This window comes from Periophthalmus magnuspinnatus, chromosome 18 (assembly GCF_009829125.3).
Source record: "Periophthalmus magnuspinnatus isolate fPerMag1 chromosome 18, fPerMag1.2.pri, whole genome shotgun sequence".
NCBI lineage: Eukaryota > Metazoa > Chordata > Actinopteri > Gobiiformes > Gobiidae > Periophthalmus > Periophthalmus magnuspinnatus.
The window spans coordinates 7,134,188-7,158,693 of NC_047143.1; the positions used below are offsets into that span (position 1 = coordinate 7,134,188).

General features: G+C 39.1%; 1 protein-coding gene across 1 annotated transcript in view; it reads left to right on the forward strand.

Annotated features, from left to right (window-relative positions):
- arap2 (ArfGAP with RhoGAP domain, ankyrin repeat and PH domain 2) overlaps positions 1-24,506 on the forward strand; it is a 155,294-nt gene that overhangs the window by 21,718 nt on the left and 109,070 nt on the right. Inside the window, exons 8-9 of the mRNA XM_033983754.2 lie at positions 1,438-1,558; positions 18,554-18,744. Of these exons, the coding sequence (XP_033839645.1) occupies positions 1,438-1,558; positions 18,554-18,744 (312 nt within the window). The remainder of the gene's footprint in view (positions 1-1,437; positions 1,559-18,553; positions 18,745-24,506) is intronic.

Here is a 24,506-nt window from a genome sequence, read left to right on the forward strand (position 1 = left end):
TCCAAATATGTCTACTCACTCAGAATAGTAACTCCAATGCAAAAAGCAACTTCAAAATACAAAAAGTTTGGAAATGTTTTGAAATTCTCTTGACAATTGTAATCCAACAATCCTCTCCCTTGTTCAACTCACTGGAAATCCATATCTGCTTTCACTTAGTTCCCCTTTTCTCTGTTCATAGTGCAGCTTCTCAATATACCCGGTATCAGTCCTAACCTCTTGATCATTTTCACAACAAATAACAGCTCTGACTAATTACATTGATAAAGATAATACAGCTAATGCTATCTAAAGTACTACTAAATCAAAAGCGATACTCCAAACCGAGCACCAATCCCATATAAGGCTACACTGTTTTGAACACAAGTAGGTTTGCTTATTGTGCCCTTTATTTCTCTTTTGCAAATGACCCAGTACTTTTAATTGCCATTGTCGGGGGAGACTGTAAGAGGGTCACACAGCCTCGATGCGACACGCTCCTTATTTGGATGCCTCCTCTCTCACAGCATTGTGGGTAATAAAACAACACACACAACCAAATCCCCGTGTACCCAAACAAGCACTTCCTGTTCTGTGTCCAAATCTCACAGCGAACTGTGCCTTTAATAATATCCGAAAGTTTGTTTTTAGCTTTAACATTTGCTTTAGCGCCCTCACGACAGCGCTGTTTGTGGAGCGTGCATCTGTGCTGTTTTCAAGCTTTTTTTTTTTTATTGCCACTGTGTTATGTTTATATATTAAAGAAGCAATATGTATTTCTTTATGATAGAGAGTCCACCACCTGTTTGTTTCAATTGGAGATGTTATTGCTTTGCCTGTAATGTTCCACAGTATGCCATTAAACCTTTCTTACCTCCATGGAGACGAGCAGGACGAGTTACAGGTCAGATCTGTTGACTCCGCTCACAGTAAGAATGCATGTTTTTAAGTAATACACACACCTATAATTGAATAAATGCAAGATGGATAAGTTTGATGCCATACTGTGGAACATTCAAAGGTGCAGACCGTACCCCGCAAAAGTTATATTTAAGTTTTCTTGCTATTCATATTATATAACATTTAGTTTTAAATTGTTAATAGCTGTGGTCCTAATTTTTCATCATTGTGGAATACATGGATGGAATAAAACAAGGGTGTAGAGGTTAGGTAAGGAGACATAGATAAATAGTGCCTTCAAATGCTACATGTCCCACAGCACCATATTATAAATTAAATGGAGGAGCTATTACCGAGAATGTATTTAATGCTGTATTGATGAGTTGTGCTGGCTTGATGAGGATGTCTGCTGCGAAATGGAATACGCTCACAACCCCTAGCATTACAACGCAGTGTAAAATTGAAATTGCGATGCTACAGATTTGCTTTGTGGGTAAATAGCTGTTCAATATTATTCTTGCAAGACGTTACTGAATTCTCTTGTTTTTCTTTGCGTAGGAAATGTACTCCAAAGGCATGATCATGGCCAGCGCGATCCGACAGGTGCGAGGGCTGGGAGAGAACAAGTTTGAAGTGGTCACTGCCCTGCGGACCTTCATTTTCCGAGCCGACAAAGAAGGTACAGTTTGCTTCCCTGGGCTATTGTATGTTGAGTAGTCATCAGCTGCTCTGTCTGATCTGTGCTTGTCAGTGCAGTGCATTCCAGTCTGTCAAAACCTGTTTTCCTCGACGGGTTTTGCTTTCTGGTCACTTGCCTTTGTTTTTAAGGCTCTCTTATCTTTTGTTTTTCTCTCCGGAGGAAATTTTGGTCTTGCTATTTCTTGGCCAGCACTTTCATGGTTGGACAGAGCATGAGTCTGCCTGGTCTTTACAGATGCTTTGCCATATAATTTTGTTTTTTTTTACCCCACCTTTTAAGAAATATACCCCAGTTTATTTTTGTAAATACTTTTATAAATATTTCTTCCCCTTTTCCCCAGATTCACAACGCCGTCTAAAACAGCTGTTCCAAAGCCTTTCACATGTCCGTGTGATGTGCTAAATGTTTTTGCGAGAGATAGGGACAAGATTTCCATGTCTGCTTCTTATTGCAGTTTGAAAGCCACATCTACTCTTTTTTTAAACAATACACTTTTATTTGGTTGTAAGCCTATGTAGGGTTGTCAAAAGAATCAAAAATCAGATGCTAATTGATACTAAAAACTAGTTTTCGAAACTAGATAGTCATTTGAGGCAGGTATTGATACTAAAAAAAGTCATGAGCTTGAGCTTTAAAATGATCTTGAGCTGTATTCGAACAAGTATAAGACTAGTATGCGCCCATGGACCCACTATGGAACCTATCTGGATGAATGAGGGATTACACAGCTACAAGGCTACATTTATATTGAAAAACACATTTTTATTGTCTAAATAATGAGTGTTTTTACAATCATAGTGTTATTGGAATCGGCATTGAGCCATTTCCTAAGCCATTCGAAATAGAGTTTTAAATATTACTATTGTGACAAGACTAACTGTATGATTAACCCTATAGCGTCGCTATATATCGCCTCTGATAGATTGCGGTGCGGACTTTCCATTAACGTAACTCCGCTACCAATTGTGCTATCGTGTAAATTCAAACGGCGTCTCAAAGCAGAGGCATAGGGCTCTTTAAATATGTTACTGTCATTACGGTAATGTGCTTATGTTGTCCCTCGATGATGACCAATCAGAGCGCAGGTGCCGCCGGGATTCTCCCAATCAGTTATTTGATGCATCAAAAGAAAAATAAGGATGGATATGTAAAATGGAGGTAGTTGTGTGAAAAAAGGCAAAAGTACATGCTGATACTACCTTTAACATGATTTTTATGGCTAAAAACTGACAAGTCTAGTCGAACTATAATGGTCTATAATGTGCTCAGTCCTTAAAGGACTAAAGAGAAGAAGATAACATTTTTACCTGATAGATTTCATTTGTGAGCTATTAAGCATGTTAGAACCCACACTATCCAGTCTTTCCGTGTAATCAAATGCCAGTAATACTACAACCTTGTGCAAATTAGAACCAGTTAAACGTGTATTAGCTAGCCAAAGCTGGATGCCTCTCTAATTTCATCCAATACTGTCTCCAAACTTTTATGATGTTGCTCTTACGCTACACTTTTAACCTTAGCGCTAACCTTTGTGTAATTATCTTTCTTCGTTCAGAGACAACATGGCGAGCTTCCTTCTTATCCTCAGTGTGAAGATTTGCTAGTCCGTGCTCCATGCTTCTCTCTGCTTTGGCATGCATCGTCACGGACCCTATATTAGTCAGCTCAGGTCAAAACACTCATTTAGTAATCAAGGGTCATTCCACAGGGTCGCGTACTTTCCCCTCTTATATTCTTAAGACCTAAATGATTGAGTTTGTTCTAATTATGGTGGTGTAGACCTTTGACTCACCAAGCTAATGTATCTTACTACACAGCACAATGTAAAGATTATTAATGAATCAAATGATGATCCGCTGTCATGTTATTGATGCGTTGTCATTACAAAATATAATTTGTGTTGAAGAAGTTCAGACTCTTTTTAATGAGCAGTGTTGTAGTGGTGTGGGGTCGCGTCGAAGTCTACTGCAGGCGAAATATTAAAGTTTGCTTAGGGGCTTGTATAAGGCTTACATCATATGTGATTATGGAGATTACTCCTCTTTTACTTTATTTATGTTGCATTTCAGGAGGAGAGAGACAGTTTTGTATAGTAAGTGTGTTTTAGGTTTTGAATATTCGCATATTGGTTTTCAATAATGTGAGAAACCAGACCTGCTAGACCATCTAACACCATCATTGATAGAAAATAGCATTTAAAATTAATGGAAAAAGGTCTCCATAGGATGTTATTGTGTTGCTTGGAATGATCCACAGTTTGCATTAATACAATTACGGATGTTTTTATTGTCAAAAAAATACCTTGAAAAACATCTTTACTTTACTCTCTGTGGAGAGAGAGCCCTCTCTCCACAGAGCTAACCTGTAACTTGACCTGGGGGCACCTGCTTGTCTCCATGGAGATAGATGGTTTAATGCCATACTTAGAATGTGGAATATTATAGGTAAAGGTATAACATCTCTATGGAGACAAGCAGGTGGTGGACCCTTTGCCAAAAAAAAGTTGCAATATTAGTTCTTATACTGTTAGGATTGCACTTGTGCACTTGAGTCCTGACCCTGTTATTTAATGTTTGAGTGATACACGGTATTATATGTTTTGGTTGCTGTCAATTTGGAGTAGAATTGGGCTAAATTCGGTTTCCATCTTCTGTGTGCTCAGCTTGGATCAAGACATTGTGAGAAACCCAAAATCTTTACAGCAAATCGTTTTGCAAACTACCGACTGGAGCTCAGCAGTAGCAATCTTCCCCTCTCCCGGTTTCAGTGAATCATTCTGATGACTGGCAACCTTTTGTGGACTGTGGAGAAGTCGGGGGTCATCTCTGGCATAATTTTTCACGCCATCTCCTCTCCTCTCAGCACTCCACCCCCCCTCCCCTTTCCAACATGGGCTGTGTGGGCTTAAGGTCTGTATCTGGAATCTGCTGAAAACCTGTCGCTGAGGTGGCTGTGCCGTCAGAGGAGCTGTTGGGAGCGCGAGACGGAGAGACGGAGCAGAAAAGTTGGCCTCATCACCCCATGCATCTTTAAACAGCCCCACTCGCTTCGATGCAGGTAGTCATCAATCTTAGGGGGAACACAGGAGAAAGAGCCAGCCAGACATGCAGACAGACAGAAACACAGAGGAGGAGAGGCTGCAGTGAAGTGAAGTTGGGGTGAGAAAAATAATGAACTGATGAAAAAGATTAAACGTGGTGAATTTTTAAAGAAGTACAGCGAGGCGTGAGGTTAGGGTGAGGTAAGGATGCCGCTTTGGTAGTTTTGGGGGAAGAGGGGGGGAGGAGGGAAAGGAGAGGGTGGGGGGTAGATGAAAAGGGCAGAGCACGGCGAAGGGTGTGCGGTGGGTGGGGGTGAAGGGGGGGCGAGTGAATAATTGAAGGCCACCGGAGAGAGTGTGCACACAGCTGTCGGCTCAGGCTCTGCTCGGTCCGCAGGTGGCCTCTCCCTTCAGGTACTGTCAGAGATGGAGGGAGGAAGGAGGAGAGACGGAGAGAAGGAGAGAGAGAGGTGCTGAACGAGTGCACGCGGGTATGAGTGCAGAAGAAAGTTAAGATTTGTTGTTCGAAGTGATTTGTATTCTGCCGCTTTCAGATGATGGTGTGGACATTTGGAGAACCAAATGGTGGTGATGCATTTGATGAATACAAATTGTAAAAACATATACCATTTGCAATTGCTCAGCTTTTTGGTTTTTCACAATTGCGTTTTTAAAATACCTTCTCGAGCATTACATTTGACAGAAGTTTGAAATATGAACTGCTAAACATAATACAAGAATCACATGCACTTCAGAACACATTTGTAGACGTCTACGCTACAAAGTTAGCAATAGTGAACTAGGCCTGTCACGGTGATCACTAAATCGACTTTTCGGTCAATATATGAAAGATGGAACAATATTTTTTGGAGTCAGTATTTATGTGTGTACCTGTTCTTTGTACTACTAAAACATTTTGAGCTGTAAAAGGTTGAATTAATAACTTCTCTGACTCATTACTAAAGATGGGACAAGATCTCGTACCACAAGATCTCACGAGACAAAATTGCCACAAGATTGTAGTTCCAAAAAACACTCAAAAATGACAGAAAAATATGAATTCTTGTCTCGTTCTTGTGGAAATTGGATATCGTCCTACCCCTACACAAACTAAGTACTAAAGTGTTTCTTTCTGCTGTTTATTTATTGCATCTCATGTTTTTTTTTTACAATATTGTACATTTAGAATAGTTTTTAAATTTGCGTCAGTGGCATAAATTAGTTGCAATATTATCGTTAATCATCTATATTTACTCCAGCAATGTATCGCATTTCAAAATTCATCCCTATTCATATTGTCCATTGAGATAGCGATTATTTGTGCAGCCCATTTGGTGTGGGATCACTCAGGGTCAGGATCAACAATGTTAACACAAGTGGTTACTATTTCATCAGTTTTAGTTCATTCTTCATCGTTTGATTTGCCAAGGCTTTGCAGCTCAATAGATGGACTACTGTCAGTCGTCTTGTTCTTATTCAAAGCATTACGATCTAAATTCTTGACTGATGACGGTATCTATCTCAATATTTTAGCGTTCTTTGTCTTTGGGAGTAATCCTTGGCCGGCAACAATGAGTGGGCCGAAAACGAATCAATAACTTTTTAAAGCCTCCCGTCTTTTATGTCTGCCGAATGAAAGCTGTTGAGGGTAATTAAAAGTAAATGCTGGCTAAGTCTCCCGAACCCTCTGTATATATTTGTAAAAAGACTCCAAAATAACCCTAGCTTCAAGAGAGACACATGACATGGTTTAGTATGACTATATTAAGAAGATACGTGTGTTATATAATAGAATGCATTGGATAAAGCTGAACAAAAAATAAATGGTTGGAGTCCCATGGCGTGTGTTCTGTCTTTTGTGTTTTTTTTTATTCCCTTTGATGGAGTCTGTGTGGGCTAAGATCTCGGTGCAATGCTGAGTGGACCTGGCTTCATCTCCGCTACTTTTCAATGAGGATTAGACGCCTCTCCTCCTGTCTCTCTCCCCAAGTCGAGTGGAATAGCCTTTCAAATGCGCGGCTATATCTGCTAACAAGGGATAAGGCTTTATACAGCTGTTTTTCACCGGTCCGCTATATCCGTTTTTATGAGCTTGCGGAGGTGGCGGTCTGTTGCATGCTTGCTACCGCATAAAAATAAATTTGGCTAGCACCGCTGGAGGTTTGTGTGTGTATATATAGTGTGCGCAAATATACAAAAAAAAAAAAAAAACATGGCCTGAACATATGCGATGCAGCCAGTGTCTCCCTCTCAAGTTGCTCTCCGTCTTCCCACCAGCGCTCCCGCTACGTCCCTAACTGCCGTGGTTTGATTGACAGCTCGGGCGCGGAGGAGAGGAAGAGGAGAGATAGAAGCAGAAAGAGAGGAAGGCCTTGAATAAATGAGGAGGCAAATAAGTGCGCACGGGACAGGTAACAGAACAGAAAGCACGGTGATGTAAAGAGGGCTTAATAATTAAACAAGTTCTTCATTATTGATGGCTGCTTTTTGTGAATTCAGAAAGGCGTGAGGGCTAGTCGGAGTTTCGGACCAGACTAGCGGAAGTGCTTATTTTTTTTATTTTTATTTTTTTAGGAGAGCTTGAGGGGTTAGAGGGAGTGTTGTGTGCTGAAGAAGAGGAGGACTAAGAGTTCTTGTGTTTTTTTTTTAGGTCAAGGAGAGATGAGAGGCTGTAAGGACGAACACGTGTCACAAGGTTAAAGGTTTAGTTAAGGTCAAGTTAAGACGATGCCGGGTCGGTCGATGATAGACAAGCTGCTAAAAATGTTTTACAAGGTCTCGATACAGAGGACATTCAAAGGACATGAGGGTACGTTAGGTGAGGTATGAACTCAAAAGTATGTTGTACTTGCCACAGTAGTTGTAGTAGCAACATCTATTGCGATCACAACTAATTGCTACTGTGCCTTTGTTAAGAGCTCCCTGGGTAGACCCATGCCTTAAATACATATTGGAATACATCAAGTAGGACTGCAAAATAAATTTCTATATGAGTTGGAACTTTTTTCAAATCGAGAAGGCTGTACTTGTTTAGGTAAGAGAGTGTCTCTATGAAGAACAAGTACCTCTGGGGAGAGCAATTGTCGACTGATGATTGGCTGAGCGGTTAGATCCACTGACAGGTTTACAGTTGAATGCTGCTGTTGTGCCTTTTGGGCAAGACACTTAACCCACCTTACCACCCACCTGTGTCTGCGTATGCTCGGTGTGTGAATGGGTGAGTGGTTCCTTGATGCAAAACGCTTTGGATTCTTGTATTAGTTTATCAGTTCATATTCATTCCCGGAGTTATTTACAATGTGCATATCGCAAATCTGATCACAATTACATTTTCCCCCCATATTTTTAAGTTAAAATTGTTCACATATGCATTTATTTTTCACTTTTTGCTCCCCCTTAGAAAGAAAAAACAATTGAGACATTTTTGATATGTGTATTTTGAACAAGGGTCATACAATCTTACTAGATAGGAGTATATATAAAAACGACAGTAACTCTAAATCTATTTCTCATTCCCAATTTGAAATGTCTAATTTGTTAACCTCCCACAGATATTTCCTTATTCTTTTACAGGCTACATATTTAATAGTCTCATTGATTGTGGTGACTTGACGATTTGTCTGTCTGGTGCCGCGCATTAAAAGTGTCATAGCAAATGGCTAAAGGAAACAGAGCGGAGATTACATGAGCTGAAGCATTTAAATGAAAATAAACGTTTTAAAGGTGCTGTCTTCAAAACGTGAAAAACGCAACATATTTATTTTAAAATGGTTTGCAGCAGTCCAAAGTTATTCCTCACTTACCTTATGCATTCCGAGCATCCTAATTATTCACCTCAATGAGTTTCTAAGGGTTTTTCACAACTTTCAGAGGCCAGATTAGACTTTGGCTGACACCAACTAGCATGCTAACGCCAATTAGTATTATAAACATCAACTACCATGGTAAAAGAAAGTCAAGTCTGTCAACTGGACCAAAAGTTGTAGGAATGAAGACGTTATGCTAACACCAACTACACCAACTACCACGCCAACACCTCACGTCCTTATTCTCAAAGGATTAAGTGCTTTATAATAATACACAGCAGACTTATTTCTACCTTAAGAGCTGCTTATACACTGAAAAAAGTGAAACATTGCTGTTGTTCATTCAATGCGTTTTTTTTTCCATTGGTTTAATTTAACAAAATCTAATTGGTCTGTACAATTTTAATTATACAGATTTAAACTTGTGTTTGTATTTATATTTTTTATGTAAATCCAATTTGCAAATCAACAGTAGTTCACAATAGTTACATTGACCCAATTAATAATTTATTCATTGTGCCTTTCTTGCGCATGCGCTGTGCCAAGTCAATCCTCCAACACAGGGGGCAGCACCGGCAACAACTTTACTTGATTCTGTTCAATAATGCAACAGAAGAGAAGTGCGTCCCATGTGCTCTAAAAGTTCGGGCAAGTTCCAACAAGTGACCGAGACGTCGTCAGACCTACACCTTTTCTCCGCGATGAAAGGTAATTAAAAATTACATTTCGACATGTCTTTGTAAGTGTGTTCTCTTTTTGAGTATAAATGCACATACTTGAAGATGATTTTTTTAAATTTTTTTATGTTTTATATTTAGTTTTAATGTTACCTGCTAGACTTGAGAAACAAATTGAATTAATGAATTTGGACATCAGAATATGGGGGGATTTATTTTTGACAGTTCGTAGAATTATATCCTTATGAGTGAAAGGTTTAATTTGAGATAGTCTCGCCCTGCCGCCATTTTGTGTTCGTTGCCGAGAAGATGCATTTCAGGCAGAGTCCCAATTTGCCAATTGGGACAATACATCTAACGGTGCATTTGGCGAATTGGTACACGGCCTCAGTCTCTGCAATCCACGCAAATGTAGTGTAGTGCGGGTCCAGCAATTTGGCATTCAGAAACCCGGCCCCAACCGACCCACTTTGCATCAAAGGTTGTGTATTGTAAAGGCAATGTAAACAGTTGTCTTGTTATTTCCGAGTGCCTGACCGAAGGATCTGAGCAATAACACATTTGAACAAATGTTAACAAAAACTACTTGAGATTACGTCTTTCCTTCGCGTGCGGCCTCTCTCTGGCGTGTACCAGATCAGATGTGGAGAAAGGCAGACACAGGTACAGCTCTAGAGGACAGTGGTGTTTTATTCTTGTTCAGTGCTACACGGGCATGTTCTCAGTATGTTAAGCTGCAAAAAGCTGCATGTTTTATTACAGTCTGACTCAAATTCACGGAAAAACGAGCTTAAAGAGGAACTGAGTTTAGACGCGCTGTGCACATGTAGCGTGGACATGGACACGCGCGGTCAGCAGCTAAATGCAGAGAACGAGTTTTTCTAAACTCCTCATAAACGTTAAGAAACTCCGACCGGTTCCTCAATTAATTTCAAAACTTGTATTATGAAGGGATTTTTACTCACTACTATCTCTAGTTAAATGTTATATGTTTAAAATGTAAAAAAAACATAAATTATTTACTCAATAAATGTAAATGTATATTATTTTGCCAATTTCAACACTTTTTTTTTTAAACCTTGTTTAATTTACAGGAGCCCATTCCCCACTCCACACCTGGTCAGTTCTCAGGAGGTAAGTGTCACAATTATGGCAAAACATTGGTTTCCTCCAGTGCATTCCAGAGAGAGCATCATATCAAAAATATTTGATTTAATTGATATGTAGGAGAAGAAAATCTTGTTTTATACTGTCTGAAGCTCCTCGCCTTCTAAAATATAAAGCTGGTTATGAAGTTCCAATGTGTGATAAAAGCTCTTCTGTTTATTCAATTAATAGAGCTTTTATTTTGAGATATTATTCCATTTGTTTTATTTCAGGCAAAATAATATATCCCTTGAGAATATAAGATTTCACAACCTTCAATCAATCAGAAAATTACATAGTACAACTTTAAAATGTTTGATCTAGATTTAAATCATTATAGCTGGTATTTAAGGCAGTAGTAACAATAATGTTTGAAAGTTCTAGTGAAGTTGGTTTTACAAAATGCAATTACCCTCCAGCTCAGTTTTAACTACTAGGATTCTACATTGTAGTGACGTCACATGAACCCTACCATGGAATTGGTTGTTGTATTTGATTTCTATTAGTGACTAGACCGAAGAACTCCTTGTATTATAACAAAAGTCTTAATTTTAGCAATATTAATTTTAACTGCCCACCATCTGCATTACCGTCATGTTATTACCCCATAGAATGTTATTTCACGTGAGCGAAACCCATTTGCTCTTTAGCTGTCAGATTGCAGATTTATTGACCTTTATGGTTAATTTGTGTATGATTACTGAGGGTATTTACAAGAAGCCAACTGGTTCAAAAAAAGTGTAAAAGTGAAATTATCCTTATTCAACCTTTATGCATCCTAAGTAGAGATTTCTCACAAACTGTAAATCTGTTCTAGTAATCTGAAATTATAATTCAAGAATTTGAACGCAACCTATAGAGCTTGGGACAGAACACAAATATCGAACCTTGCACAGCAAGATGTGTTAAATGTTCATAGAGCTACATTATCAAAAACAATACAAAAAGGCTCTGGAAGAATAAACTGCTGGGTCACTATTGTAAATACATCTGTCACACTAGAGTCAGAAAATGTTTTGATTAATACAAAGTTCTGTATTTACCTTTTTCAGAAAATGTCAATGGATGGAAAAAAAGATGCTAATGATGACGACCAGGTGACCATGGCGGTCATTATAACACCTTCAGACATCAATATAACTCTGGAAGGTGAAGCAGTCATGACAAACCTCCAGTCAGCGATTAAAGGGTTCGTCATGCTGTTTGGACTCATCTACACCCTAAATATGAGGCATCTTAAAAAGTGCGAACGCACATGCGAATTTGTTCAAAAAGTGCTTCTGGGACTCGAATCAAAAAGAATGAGTACACCAACTCAGTGTCTTGCTGCATAGCAAGTAGCTCATTCATTTTATGAGGCACCAGACTCCAATGCAGTTACCGGGGGAGAGGTGCTCCTTCATGAACCGACAGCAGACTCGGGTAATCCCAACACATCTAAGTAGTCAGCAAAGGTAAAGAGCTCCGGGAGGTTCTCCTGTGTGATGTGGACCAGGCCGGTGTAGCAGTAGTCCAGGATGATCTTAATAATATCAGCTAACATGTTTCCGATGTGAAAAACCTGGCAGTCGGGGCTGGACCAGCGGGTGAACAGAGCTTTGCAGCTGCAGAGAACCAGCTTATGAACCGGGAATTGAACACCGGCCACGTCGAGCAAGGCATTGCACAACTTCTCCTCCAGCCTCATCTCCTGAAACACGGTGGTCAAAGCGCTCATGGTCGGGTTTGTGTTTGAAAATGGATTTGTTTGAGGTAAAAGTGGCGCTGGAGATGCATTTACATGAAGATTTTGTATCGTAACCGAGGAACTGGACATTGAAAAACCCAAAAACAAACAAAGCAGCAACAACTTATCATTGTACTGATTTGCAGTAAATATTCATTAGCGCAGGGGTCGGCAACCCGCGGCTCCGGAGCCGCATGCGGCTCTTTCATCCTTATACTCTGCGTGGCTTGGGAAAATACATTTCAAGTATTTAATTGAAGTGTATTTTATTTGTGTTAGTTCTTTTTAATTGTAGTTTAAATTGGAAGATTATTGTGATCTTGAAATATTAAAATACAATATATTTACAATATATTTTCTTATTTTTCGTTGATCAAAATAAGCGTCACACTCGCGGAACAATGTCAAAAACAAACACTGCTCACGCCTCACAGACACAGCTCACAGTCCTGCGTAAAGATACAGCGCTGATTTTCAGATGCTGTGCGCACAGGGGTCAGCAGCAGGTGGATCTTCACCGATGTAAAACTGTCGCCCGTCCCTCATGACGCGCTAATAAGCTTGTCCGTAGATGTATAATGAAAATCCTGAGAGGAAATCGCCACAGAAATCTATTTGATGTAGTGACAAGCACTGTTCCCTCCAAGCTGCGTGCGTACGCAATTGCGCACTGCTGACACGCTCTCCGCGCACAGAAAATCTGTGCTGAGCACAAAAAAGTTGAACCGGAGTTGAAAATAAAATAAACACACAACAATTCCTTCTGCGCCATTTTTCAGTGTGAGTCAGTGAGTGTGACCGGTGACGAGCTGCTCCGGCCAATTATGTGATTCACATACGTATTTGCGCATCTTATCAACGTCATTGATAGGCGTCCTCATGTCCCGCTCCCAGTGTTTTAGCCAATGTGACCGATGTGGAGTGAAAACTCGCTAATGATTCTAAGTGTTTAACCCCTTAACGTTCCAACGGCCCGCCCTCGGGCAAAGATTGCGTAATTGTGAAAAAGAGTTAACGGACTGTCTCCCTGACCACAGTAGGACAATCTCACTCAGTTCACAGCAAAAGCTTCAAACAATGGCTTATACTCATAATACAAGTCAGAGCTTTATCATAAAAATGTTAAGTGTTTTCAACATTGGAGTTTACAGTTGGCTTGGTTTGGTTAGAAGCTCATGTTTTGCCATAGTTAAAATAAAATGATTATACTTCCAATAGCATTAACATACTACACAGGTCATGAGCAAGATTTTTGTCATTTTCATTGTATAAGTGGCTAAAGCACTTAATTAAAAGTCTTATAACAGAAATGTAAATGTGGTAATTTGACTCTTTTAATCAACCATTTAACTTGGATGGATGCGATGCAGCATGACCACAGTGCGCACGTCTGATGTCGCTCACAGTGGTCCATGGGACCACTCAGGGAGTTTGTGTTTGCTCAGACTCGTGAAAAATTAGAGGGAACATTGTACATAAGGTTAAAAATTAAATAATTTCAGTGTGGTAGTATTAAAAAAGGTCATGTCATGTAATTTGTTGTGAGTTCATGCATTGTATTGGTTTTATTCTTTGAACACAGTGATGTTAATGCACGATTCATTTTGTGCACCAGTAAAACATACATATATATATATATATATATAAAACATTTATTTATTTATATATTTATATATTTATATATATATATATATATATATATATATATATATAACAAACTAGGGTTCGGTGAATGTGCATATGAAACTGGTGGGGTTCAATACCTCCAACAAGGTTAAGAACCACTGGTCTAGAACCTGTCACTCGTTTTGATTTGAAATGTTTAAACTGTCATTCCAGGCTCTGGTTCATTCACAAAGTCTAGAACCTGTCACTGGATCCACTTATCGTTCAACATCTGAAACTTGGAACAACAGATTTTGGGGCTCAGTGTTTATCATATTTACATTTTCTTTACAATAATGGTGAGATTTTGATATTTTTGTTAGATTTTTTCAGGGCTAATTATCAGTTCATTTGTGTCTGTAAATCAAGATATGAACATTAAAAACACACAAATCAGACGCCTTTTTTCAGCAAGGTGGCTCCCATTAGCAACAGGTTTGATTGACAGTGACGCTAAACCAACAGTGCGGGCAGGAAGGGGCGTTACCTTCAACAGCCTTGCTCCTGATTGGCTGTTTGGTTGCTGTAATACTCGCGGTCAGAGTTTTCCGTGTTGACATGAGCAGAGGGATTCTTGCTCTTTATCTTCATCTCTGTCTCTCTCTGACACACACAACTACTGAACACACTTCAGAAACACATGTAGGGCCTGTATAATGTAAACTGATGGAATATTTTTAGTTTATTTTTTAAGTCTATTTTTAAAATAATTTTAAGCTATTCTATTATCTTGTTTTATTGCATGTACCATTATCCTTCTGTTCTTGAACTGTGCGGTGCAATACTGGAATTTCCCCACTGTGGGACTAATAAAGGCTTATCTTATCTTATTAAAATATTAACACAAGCATAAGTCGGGTGTTATTTCCAAACCACATCACAGATTTTCTTACCTTGTTGGAGTGATGGGATGATAATCTCAGTGGGATTTTTTTTAAATATCTGGAGCCAAAGTTTCAATTACATCCACAAAACACTGTTTTAAAAACTCCTTCGTTGTACTTTTTTTTTAGCATGGGCAATCTTCCACGCCACTTTATAGGATGCAAGTGTCACAGTTTCTCCATGCTTGTTCAATTGCTGAAACATTTGAGACTGTCTTTTTACCTGGCTTTTCAAGGTGCTCAGTTTGTGCTTGCGTAGTTCAGAACCTTTGGGGAATTCCTTGTCCATATGAGCCTGGAGAGTGCTAAAATGAGGCTAAAAATTTGAAGCCTTGAAATGTGATATTGTAGTATTGCAGATTAAACAGAGTAAAAAAGTAAGCATCTTCCCATTCTTCCAGAAATGTGCTGTGTTCATCCTCATATTTTCGTTTAGTTTTGCATTTTGCCATTTTGACAACGAGGGTAACAGTCTGCACACGCATGAAATGTTTACTTATTTTCCCGGCATTAGGCGTAACCCGCGCAGATGACAAGCGGTCACGTGTCAGACGCAGCGTAAAAAAAGCTGATAAATCAGTTTTTATATACTGTTTATTATTTGTTTTAATAAGCTCTGGTGGATTTGAATGTGTTTTAAGAGAGAAAAAAATAAGTGAAACATGTCCGCGCGCTGTTTACCCTCCAGCGCCCGCTCTCTTTCTGCCTGTGCCCGCTATGGATTTTATTTTCTTCAGTGAGCGCCCGCTTTGGTTATTTTTTTCTTCAATAGAAATACGTCATCAGAACAAGACTTGAACAGACGATCACAGATTTATCGTCAGCGTCAGACTCAGAAGTGAGACGAGTTGTAATTTTACAGTCTGTACAATTTAATATCAGCATATAACTGCCAAATCTGAACTAAAAAAAAAACATCTGCAGTACTTTAGACATACTATCTCAAAAAAATCACATGATGGTTTCACGAAATTATGTGATAGTTCCATGTTAAAAAAAAAAAAAAAGATACAAAATGATCATGAAATTATGTAATATTTAAAATGAGGATCTATAGTAGAGGATCTATCCACTTTTGCGTGTTGAGATAGGCTATGATACTGATGCTGGCATGAATTATGCAATATGTATACATGTCATATGTGTATTTGTGAAAGGATTATTGCAACAAAGATGTAGACCTTTGTGTATTGTGAAGCATGAACTTTGTATTTTGTAGGAAATACTTCATGAAATACTGGAGCGGCTAATGGTCAGACTTCAGTGGGCCCTGCATCAGCCCACTGTAGATCTGGATTATCTGGAGTATACGTGCAATCAAGAATACATTCTGATTGATGCAGCTTCTCGTATATTCCACATTCCTCAAGCCATTATTGAGGGTCTGGAGCATTTAGGTAGACTTGTTCAGTCTGCCATTGAAGATGAGCAACGTCCCACTTTCTTTAGTTTGGAGCAAGGGGAAAGAGGAAGACCTAAATTTGTGTTTGCGTCTGGCTTCCTGCAAAATCTCTTTGAAATACCTTTGCCTGTAAAGTGTGCGGCCAGTCTTTTAGGAGTTAGTGACATTACAATTTACAGAAGGATGAGAGAAGAGGGAATTTCAACCAAAACAGCTACTCATCAATGTCTGATGAAGAACTGGACAGCAAAGTTGCAGCTGTTAAGGCCAGGGCACCCAATGCAGGTTACAGGCTTGTTAAAGGAATGCTACAGTCTGAGGGCTACCGTGTTCAGTGGCATAGAATCAAAGGCTCTATGTACCGAATAGATTCTGGTGTTCTGTCCCGACTGACATCCATGGGTAGCACAGTGAGACGAGCCTTTTGTGTCCGGGGGCCTTTGTCACTGGTGCACATTGATACAAATCACAAACTAATAAGGTTTGCAAAATACTTTACCTAGAGAAAACTGTAGACATTATACATAGCTTGCACTACTCATTACAAACAGCATAATAAATGTGCACCACTTCACCAGTAATGATAGAGTACACTGAATACTAATATACTGATTTTATTAATCTAATAATCAAACTTTATTTATGAAGCACTTTTCATACATCAAATGTCTTTACATAGACAATTAAAACCTCACAACCACTTACAATCACCTACACACACCCACCTACACACAATCACCTACACACACCCACTTACACACAATCACCTACACACACCCATCTACACACACGCACCTACACACAATCACCTACACACACCCATCTACACACACGCACCTACACACAAGCACCTACAGACACCCATCTACACACACACACCTAACTTCACGTTGGTTAGTGACATAAATACTGTAAGCTGCAGTTGCTATTTTTATCAGGTATTTTTACAATATCTGTTCTGGGGTAAAGCATAGTTTGCTCAGATACTCTTTGTGTAGCCTTTTGTCTTGTTTTGATAAATGTCTGCCAGTCATTTTTGTTTTTTGAGTTGACAGATGCAGTTTTGGAGTTTGTTTTCAGTTTTTCAACAAATGCCCTTCATCTTATCTGATTTACGGATGATTTTTATTTTCCTTTTCGAATTGGTGCGGGGTTTTTTACACACCGGGCACTGCTGTGATCCTGGTGGTGCGTGGTGTGTTTACAATCCTTTGGTATTTCTTGTGTTTCCACTTGTCTGGCTTTGATAGCTCCGTGTTTGGGGCGATGGGGGAATGGGCTTTACAGCTGCGGCCTTGTGTCCTCTTTCATGTTCGTTTTCTAAAGTTGCGGTGGGGAGATTTCTTAGAAGTCCACGACGTTTGAATGTAAAGTCCCAATGGAAAACGATTGCACTTTATTTGACTATTTGGTGTATTTTGAAGGACAAACATAATTTCTTTTAACTGCATTGTAAGATAGCATTAACATCAAACTATCTCTTTAAGATAACTACTTTTAATAGTCTTAATAAAGCATGAACAAAGACTTAATTCATAATGAAGCAATTGTTTGTTAAAGGTCATATATAATGCTAAATTGTCTCGTGTGATTTTTTTAAGCCTCAAAAACATACCTAGAGTTGTGTTTTGTTTCATTCACACATGTTTGATTAACCTTTTATTATTAGTTGGTCTATATCTTCAAAGCATAAAATGGTCTGTTCCACCTTGTGATGTCATGAAACAGTAATTTTTAAGTTAACCGCTACATTTTACCTTTAGCTCAGCAGAGATTGGCAATTCCAGAGCTGAAATCATCCAAATGATTCTAGTGTTTGGAGTTTAAAAGCACATTGGAGCATTTCCTGTATTACCACTCGACATCACAAGGTGTTTTCTGTTTGAAAGAAGAACTCTGCCTAAATATTCAGGGTTTGTGTGTTTAAAAATGTGTGAATGAAACAAAATACAACTCCAGGTCTGTTTTTGATGAGGAAACAACATAACATAGATCAGAAAATATGTAATGGGCCCTTTTAAGCATGAGTCACACTTAGTAATTTCGTTATTAAGGGGTTACTGTAGGCTCAGGCTATTCAGTTTAGTTACTAGGCCTGAATCAATCTTATTAAACAATTTGTTCATTATATTTAAGTCTTTGTTCACACTTTATTAAGGCAAAAAAGTGTAGTTTTATTAAGTGTTACCATCTTTTATAAATCACATTTTTATCATTTTAGACTGAGAAAAGTGTCAACCCTTTTTTGTTCAATCGCACGTCTTAATTTTAATCTCGTCTCTCACTTAATTTATCCCTGTCACATCTTGCTCGAGGCTTGCAAAACTCAGACGCAGCTATCTATATCTCTCCTCAGCTTTACAGGATATTCTTTTACCAGAGGCAGACTTTGGCAATAGTGTGCTCTGTTTCTCAATTACTTCTCTATTTGAAATTTGGGTATCAGTATGCACCAGATGTATAGCAGCCATTGGGCCAGCAGTGTCTACAGAAGCGATGCACAAATGATGAATTAAGTTAGTTTCAAAGATTCCACTACTGCTGGAGCCCCTCTTGTCGGCACACTTGTATCCACGCGCACAGTCTCTGTCTTTTCTCCGTTTCTCACTTTCACACATGTGTTCACAGGGGAGCGCCAGGAGTGGATGGAAACTCTTCAGACGGCCACGCGCCCCCCCGCCTGCGGCTCCCACCCGTGCCCCGCCTCCCCGCGCCCCCCCACCACAAACAGGCTGGGAGCTCTGGAGCTGCGCGGGTACAAAGGCAGAGTGCTGGTGTCCCTGATGGGGAGCAAAGTCAGGCTCTGCAAAACAGAACAGGTACTTCTAACACCACGGGGACTTCCTCTCAGCAGGATGACAGCTTCCTGTTTGAGGGGGAAGATAATAATAGTGTAGCTGGGGCAGATACACATCTGTATTCATGCGTGCCTACAGTCCACTGTAGGGTTATGTCTTAGAAAAGTCCAACCCAATCTACTATTTATATAGCATATTTTATTAACATGACTGCACAGATAATTGAAGACACTAAAAGTAAATAGTAAATAAAACAATAGATAAAAAGCATTAAAATACATAAAGCAAAAAATGGTTAAAACAATAGAATGGTCAATGGTCACATTTTTATATAGCACTTTTCCACCTTCAAGGCACTCAAAGCTCTTTACATCGTGGAACCACTCACCCATTCACACACACATTTATACACCAGTGTACGCAGACAATGAGGGGGAGGGGGTTAACTGTCTTGCCCAAGGACACAACAACAACATTCATTTGTGGGAGCTGGAATTGCACTGCCAACCTGTGGATCAATGGATCTGACCGCTGCACCAGTGATGTTTTTTATGTTGAGAGCGGGATAGCAGGAGAATGAATAAAATAATACAAAATAAAACAAAAATAAAAGACACACAGAGCACCACACAACTCATGCAGTGTTAAAAGCCAGAGAATAAAAACGGGTCTCAAGACGAGACTTAAAACACTGCACAAGTCCATGCTTTACTATCAGAATAAGCGCAGCGTTTGAGAATGATCCAAGTGTGGCCAGAGAGGTCTAAGGCATGTACTGCTCACTGTTCAAACACTAAGTCCAGACAAATGAGTGGAGAATGGTGTGTCAAAGCAGCCTGCTCCACATGTGAGGTGCAGAACTGACAAAGAACACAGGTGGTTTGATAAAAATCTAATCATGATTAATGCAGATCTATGGTCAAAAACACACAGGTTGCTTCTCCTATTGTTCAGCCTCCGTCATGCTCTGAGTGAGTGACAGGTGGATACAACTAATTACAGTGAAGTGTGAATGTTCAGAAACAACTGATGGCTTTAGTTACCTCTTGAAAACTTACTGATGAAAGATACTGCAGCATTCTAGGCTACGGAAATGAGACAAATTTCTTCTGGTTGTTTATTTTCTGAACACAACCATAGACACATAACCATAGACTGTTTATATAAATGGACATAGCTAACCTACTGGCCGCCTCATTCCAAATACGAAGTGAGCATGGATGTGCTTTTGGTTCCATCGACTCTGCCTCCAATTCACTTTCTACTGAAAAATTATCTCCTCTCTCTCCGTAACTGCTGCTCTCAGGCTCGGTATTTCGGTCTTAAAATGTTCATATTAACCCGCTCTACATGATCCTGGTTGTGTTTTTTTTGCTATTTTGTCCGAAAATGAAGATATGCACATTAACAATAGACAAATCGGGTGCCTTCTTTCCCCGAGGTCGCTCGCTAGCCTTAGCAACAGGTTTGATTGACAGAGTTGCTAAGCGCCTGATCCATATGCTGCAGATTGGCTCTTTGGTTGCTATGATACTCGTGGTCTGGAATCCAAATACGGACCTCGGCTGCCAACTGCTAACCTCGATGGTATGGGTGAGGTCACATTCACGTCTTTACAGTCAATAGACATAAACCGTGCAAAAAACCAGTCATCTGTTTTGGAGGTTCTAGTAACTTAGCAACCGAGTTACATTAACAACAACACATAAACAGCTACAGGAACAACAAAAGGTATCATCTCTGAACTAAACACAAAATATCAGATCATTACAATATTTTTATCATTTATGAATTTTTTGGCATACCACCCACCCCAACAAATCGCAGAAATTAATGTTGTTAACGTATCCTTTGGCGGTAAGAAGTCTGTCAAGTTGTTTTCACACGATACATAGCTGTCAAAACAACACAAAAGCAATGTTGTAGTTCAGCAGTAGTCCGTACATACACTGTACTCGCCCCAAGCAGTAGATGATAGTTTTGACCTCCTGACATTAAGCACAGCCTCTTTGAAATCGTGCCCAAAGTTCAGCTTTTTTTAGATCATAAAATTCACAATTAAATGGGTTGGTGAATTTTCCTGGACACACCTCCTATGGTGGACCGCCGTCTAGCGAAGATTCGTCACATTTAATCTGATTAGTTGTTGCAGCCTTATAATCTACTAATGTGTTTAATTTAGTTGGTAGCCACGGGGAACACATCATTAGAGCTTACATTTTGGAGTTCGTAATGGCAAAATGAAGAGGCTTAACCAATGGTGGCCGATGTTCTCCTGAATGACTAAAGCTGTCTGTTATGTTTAGCGTAGGTTTTATAAGTGTGGACATTTTTAGCTTTAAATATGTGGTCATTTGCTCTGTGTGCTGCTGTGAGGTTACCTGCTTTGGCCCTTGGATTGTCAACACCTGTGGGGAGACATAGCAACAACGCTAGAGTGGTACTACTCAATTTGACCACCCCACCCCGAGTTCTTCACTAACCTACAGATACAAGTAATAGGTTGAGTTACAAGCTGTGAAATGGAAGTCCAGGCACATTGTCATAAGCTAAGCCCATTTTCTTTTTGCTCTGGTCTCAAGTCAAAGTAACAGGACTAGGCCTGTCAACATAATCACATGTTTTAAAGTTTGATATATTGCTCAAGTAAATATACACGATAAACAATAATACTGAAACTTATTTATGCCAGTGACAGCAGAAGAGCAGATTTAAACCACAAAATCTTTCTAAAGCTACAATATTGTTTTAAAATCACGAGCTGCAATAAGTAAACCGCAGAATGAAACACTTAGTACTTAGTTTGCATCTGAAATGAGTCCTAGTCAAGTTTTTAATTGAACGTTTTATGGCTTAAATCTTCTCATCTAGCATAAAAAACTAACAAAAAATTTCACCATAATACAAAAAATGTGCACATGAGAAATATTAACCCCACAAAATACTATTCCAACTTTCATATTTTGAACGATAAGTCAATATTGTAATTTAACATGCTTGAATTGGAGTGGGTTGAATTCGGTTGGGCATCCAGTAGAATACATTTTCATCGAGATCGAAATTCAGTCGTTTCTAATCGCCAATCCAACCCACTCCAATTCAAGCATCTTGGGTATTTTTTAATTTTCTGTGCTAATGTCTGCATTTTCATGTTCAGAAAATGTAAAGTGGAAAGGCATTTTGTTCAGTAAGGCCTCATGTTTTTGTTGTATCGCTCAGGCCAAGCATCCAGGCTGAAACCTTCACCTTATCAGAATCCAAATTCCTTCACATAGGAGTCAGATAATTTGCGTCGACAATGAACGAAATCTAGTATTGACTACCTGTCCGTTAAAGGGTGTTGCATCTATCGGCAGCTCTCCGTATGACATTCTCATATAGATGTGAAGGTTGACTGCATACGAGCTGGTTCTGCTTCATTCACGTGTCAGTGCTTAAATATGTGAGAATCCAGCAGCGAAACACACCCGAGACTGAACAACAATGAAAGTTTACGCAAATTCCATGTTTTATTCTGAAAAAAAAAAAAACAACCAAAAAAACGCTCATAGTGACTTGGACAGGGACGTTTCCCCCGTATCGTTCTCGCTGAGCTGTGGCTGTTTGTGCGCCCCAAAACAGAGGCGGCTTTGTTTCCTCTTCATCTGTTCTGAATGCAGTTATTATGCAGAAAATGGTGAGGAGGAGATACTCGCTGTATAAACGGCATTCGAGATTCACTAAAAATACTAATTTGGTAACACTTTGTAATAACTACACTTTCGAACAACGCTTAATGAACAAAAACTTAATTAAAGAGCCCATATCACGCAGTTTTTGGATCTATGTTATAATGTTGTTTCTTCATCACAAATATACCTGGAGTTGTGTTTTGTTTCGTTCACACATGTTTAACACTCAAACCCCGCACATTTAGGCTGAGTTCTTCTCACAAACAGAAAACACCCTGTTCCAACTGCTCATTTGGACGATTTCATCCCTGGAATGTCCAATCTCTACTGAACTAAAGGTAAAAGGTGACTGTTAACTTGAAAACTACCACTTCGTGACATGACAAATGGAACAGAGCATTTTGAGCTTTGGCAATGTAGACAGACAAAATTGACTCTTGTGCACTTTAAGCTGTGTTATAATGGTGTTACCTCCTCAAAAAACATATCTTAGTTATGTGTTTCTTTCTTTCATTCACACATGTTTGAGTAATCCTTTATTATTAGTCTGTATACATCTCCAAAGCTGAAAATACTCCGTTCCACCTTGTGATGTCACGAAGGTGGAACAGTGTTTTCATTTTGAGAGAAGACTCAGCCTAAATATGCAGGATTTGTGTGAATGAAACAAAACGCAACTCCAGGTATGTTTTTGATGAGGAAACAAGATTATAACAAATCAGAAAATAGAGTAATAATGGGTCCTTCAAAAATACATGTCTATAGACCTCATTTCTATTTACAAATCCGTGTAATGTTTATGAAATTTAAAATAAAAATCCTACATACCTTACCTTGTCATATAAAGTAAAGCCTTCCAATGCCTATAGTTACACAGCTGTAAAACATCTGCCCTAGCTAATACACATCTTTGATATAAGCGAGGTCGGGTCTCCTGCTATGTCCAAAGCAGATGCGTTTTCTCCTCCTTGTACTTTCTCCACAGTCTCTTATTTTATGTCAATCCAATTAAGCCTTCCCCCTGTCCCGTTTGCCCGCTCCCCTGTCTGCGGTGGAAACATACCTCAGAGTCCTCACACGGGCATATCTGATAACATACTCATTTCCATCCATCCTCCATGCTCATTTGGTTCATGTAGTTTTGTTGTTTGCCTTTCATTATTTTCTTCATTAGTGTGAACAAACATCTTTGTTAGAATTCTCTTTTGGGGATCACTCCATGTCAGCACATTTCCACGTGCTTGATCTGAGACAGCGGGAGAAACCAGGGGAAAGGGAGAATCAGAGAGTGAACAAATTAATTGCGTTATTCCGGCATATAAACTAAACCCCGACATAAACGCGGCGGTGAGGCGTTTTCTTCAGAGATGCACGAGTGATTCTCATTAACACAAGGAACCTGGCTTATATGGGCAAATGTAATCAATAAACCACAAACATCACAAGGTGGAACAAACTGTTTTCATTTTGAGATATCAACAAAACACAAGGTATGTTTGTGATAAGGAAACAACATTATAACAGATCAGAAAATAGCGGAATATGGGCCCTTTAATACTGTATTTAGCAACTAATTAAGATTCAGTGAGTTTGGAGGTACAATATTTAGAAAACTTGTAATTAAAATTTAATATTGGAAGCAGTAACAAATAGGGTTGGGCAAAAATCAATTAATTTAATAAAAAAGTCTAATTTGAAGTAGATCTCAATAGGTTTTGGTTGAAATTCACTATTTTCTTTCCACCTTTCTCCCCTGGTTTTTGTATACTTTAATTCAGAAATATTTTTTTCCAAATTGCTCTGCCCTGAGAGAAATGATTCTATTGTGAAAATCACTACAGATTTTCTATAAATATATACAATTTTACAAATGATATGAGTTTGTGCCTGCGTAAAAGATCCCAGTGTTTAAGAATTCTGTTATTGAACATTTTTATACTTTTGTACTTTTACTGTTATTTCCCGACTTATGTATGCCAAAACTGTATACTCGAGGTTATATGGCACTAGTGATGGTAGCTGATTGAAAAAAGACCAAAAATATCTAGAGCATGAGAGCGGGGCGAGGTGGAGACCAGTGGCCCGTTGAAGTTCAGTCAAGTGAAGTATTTA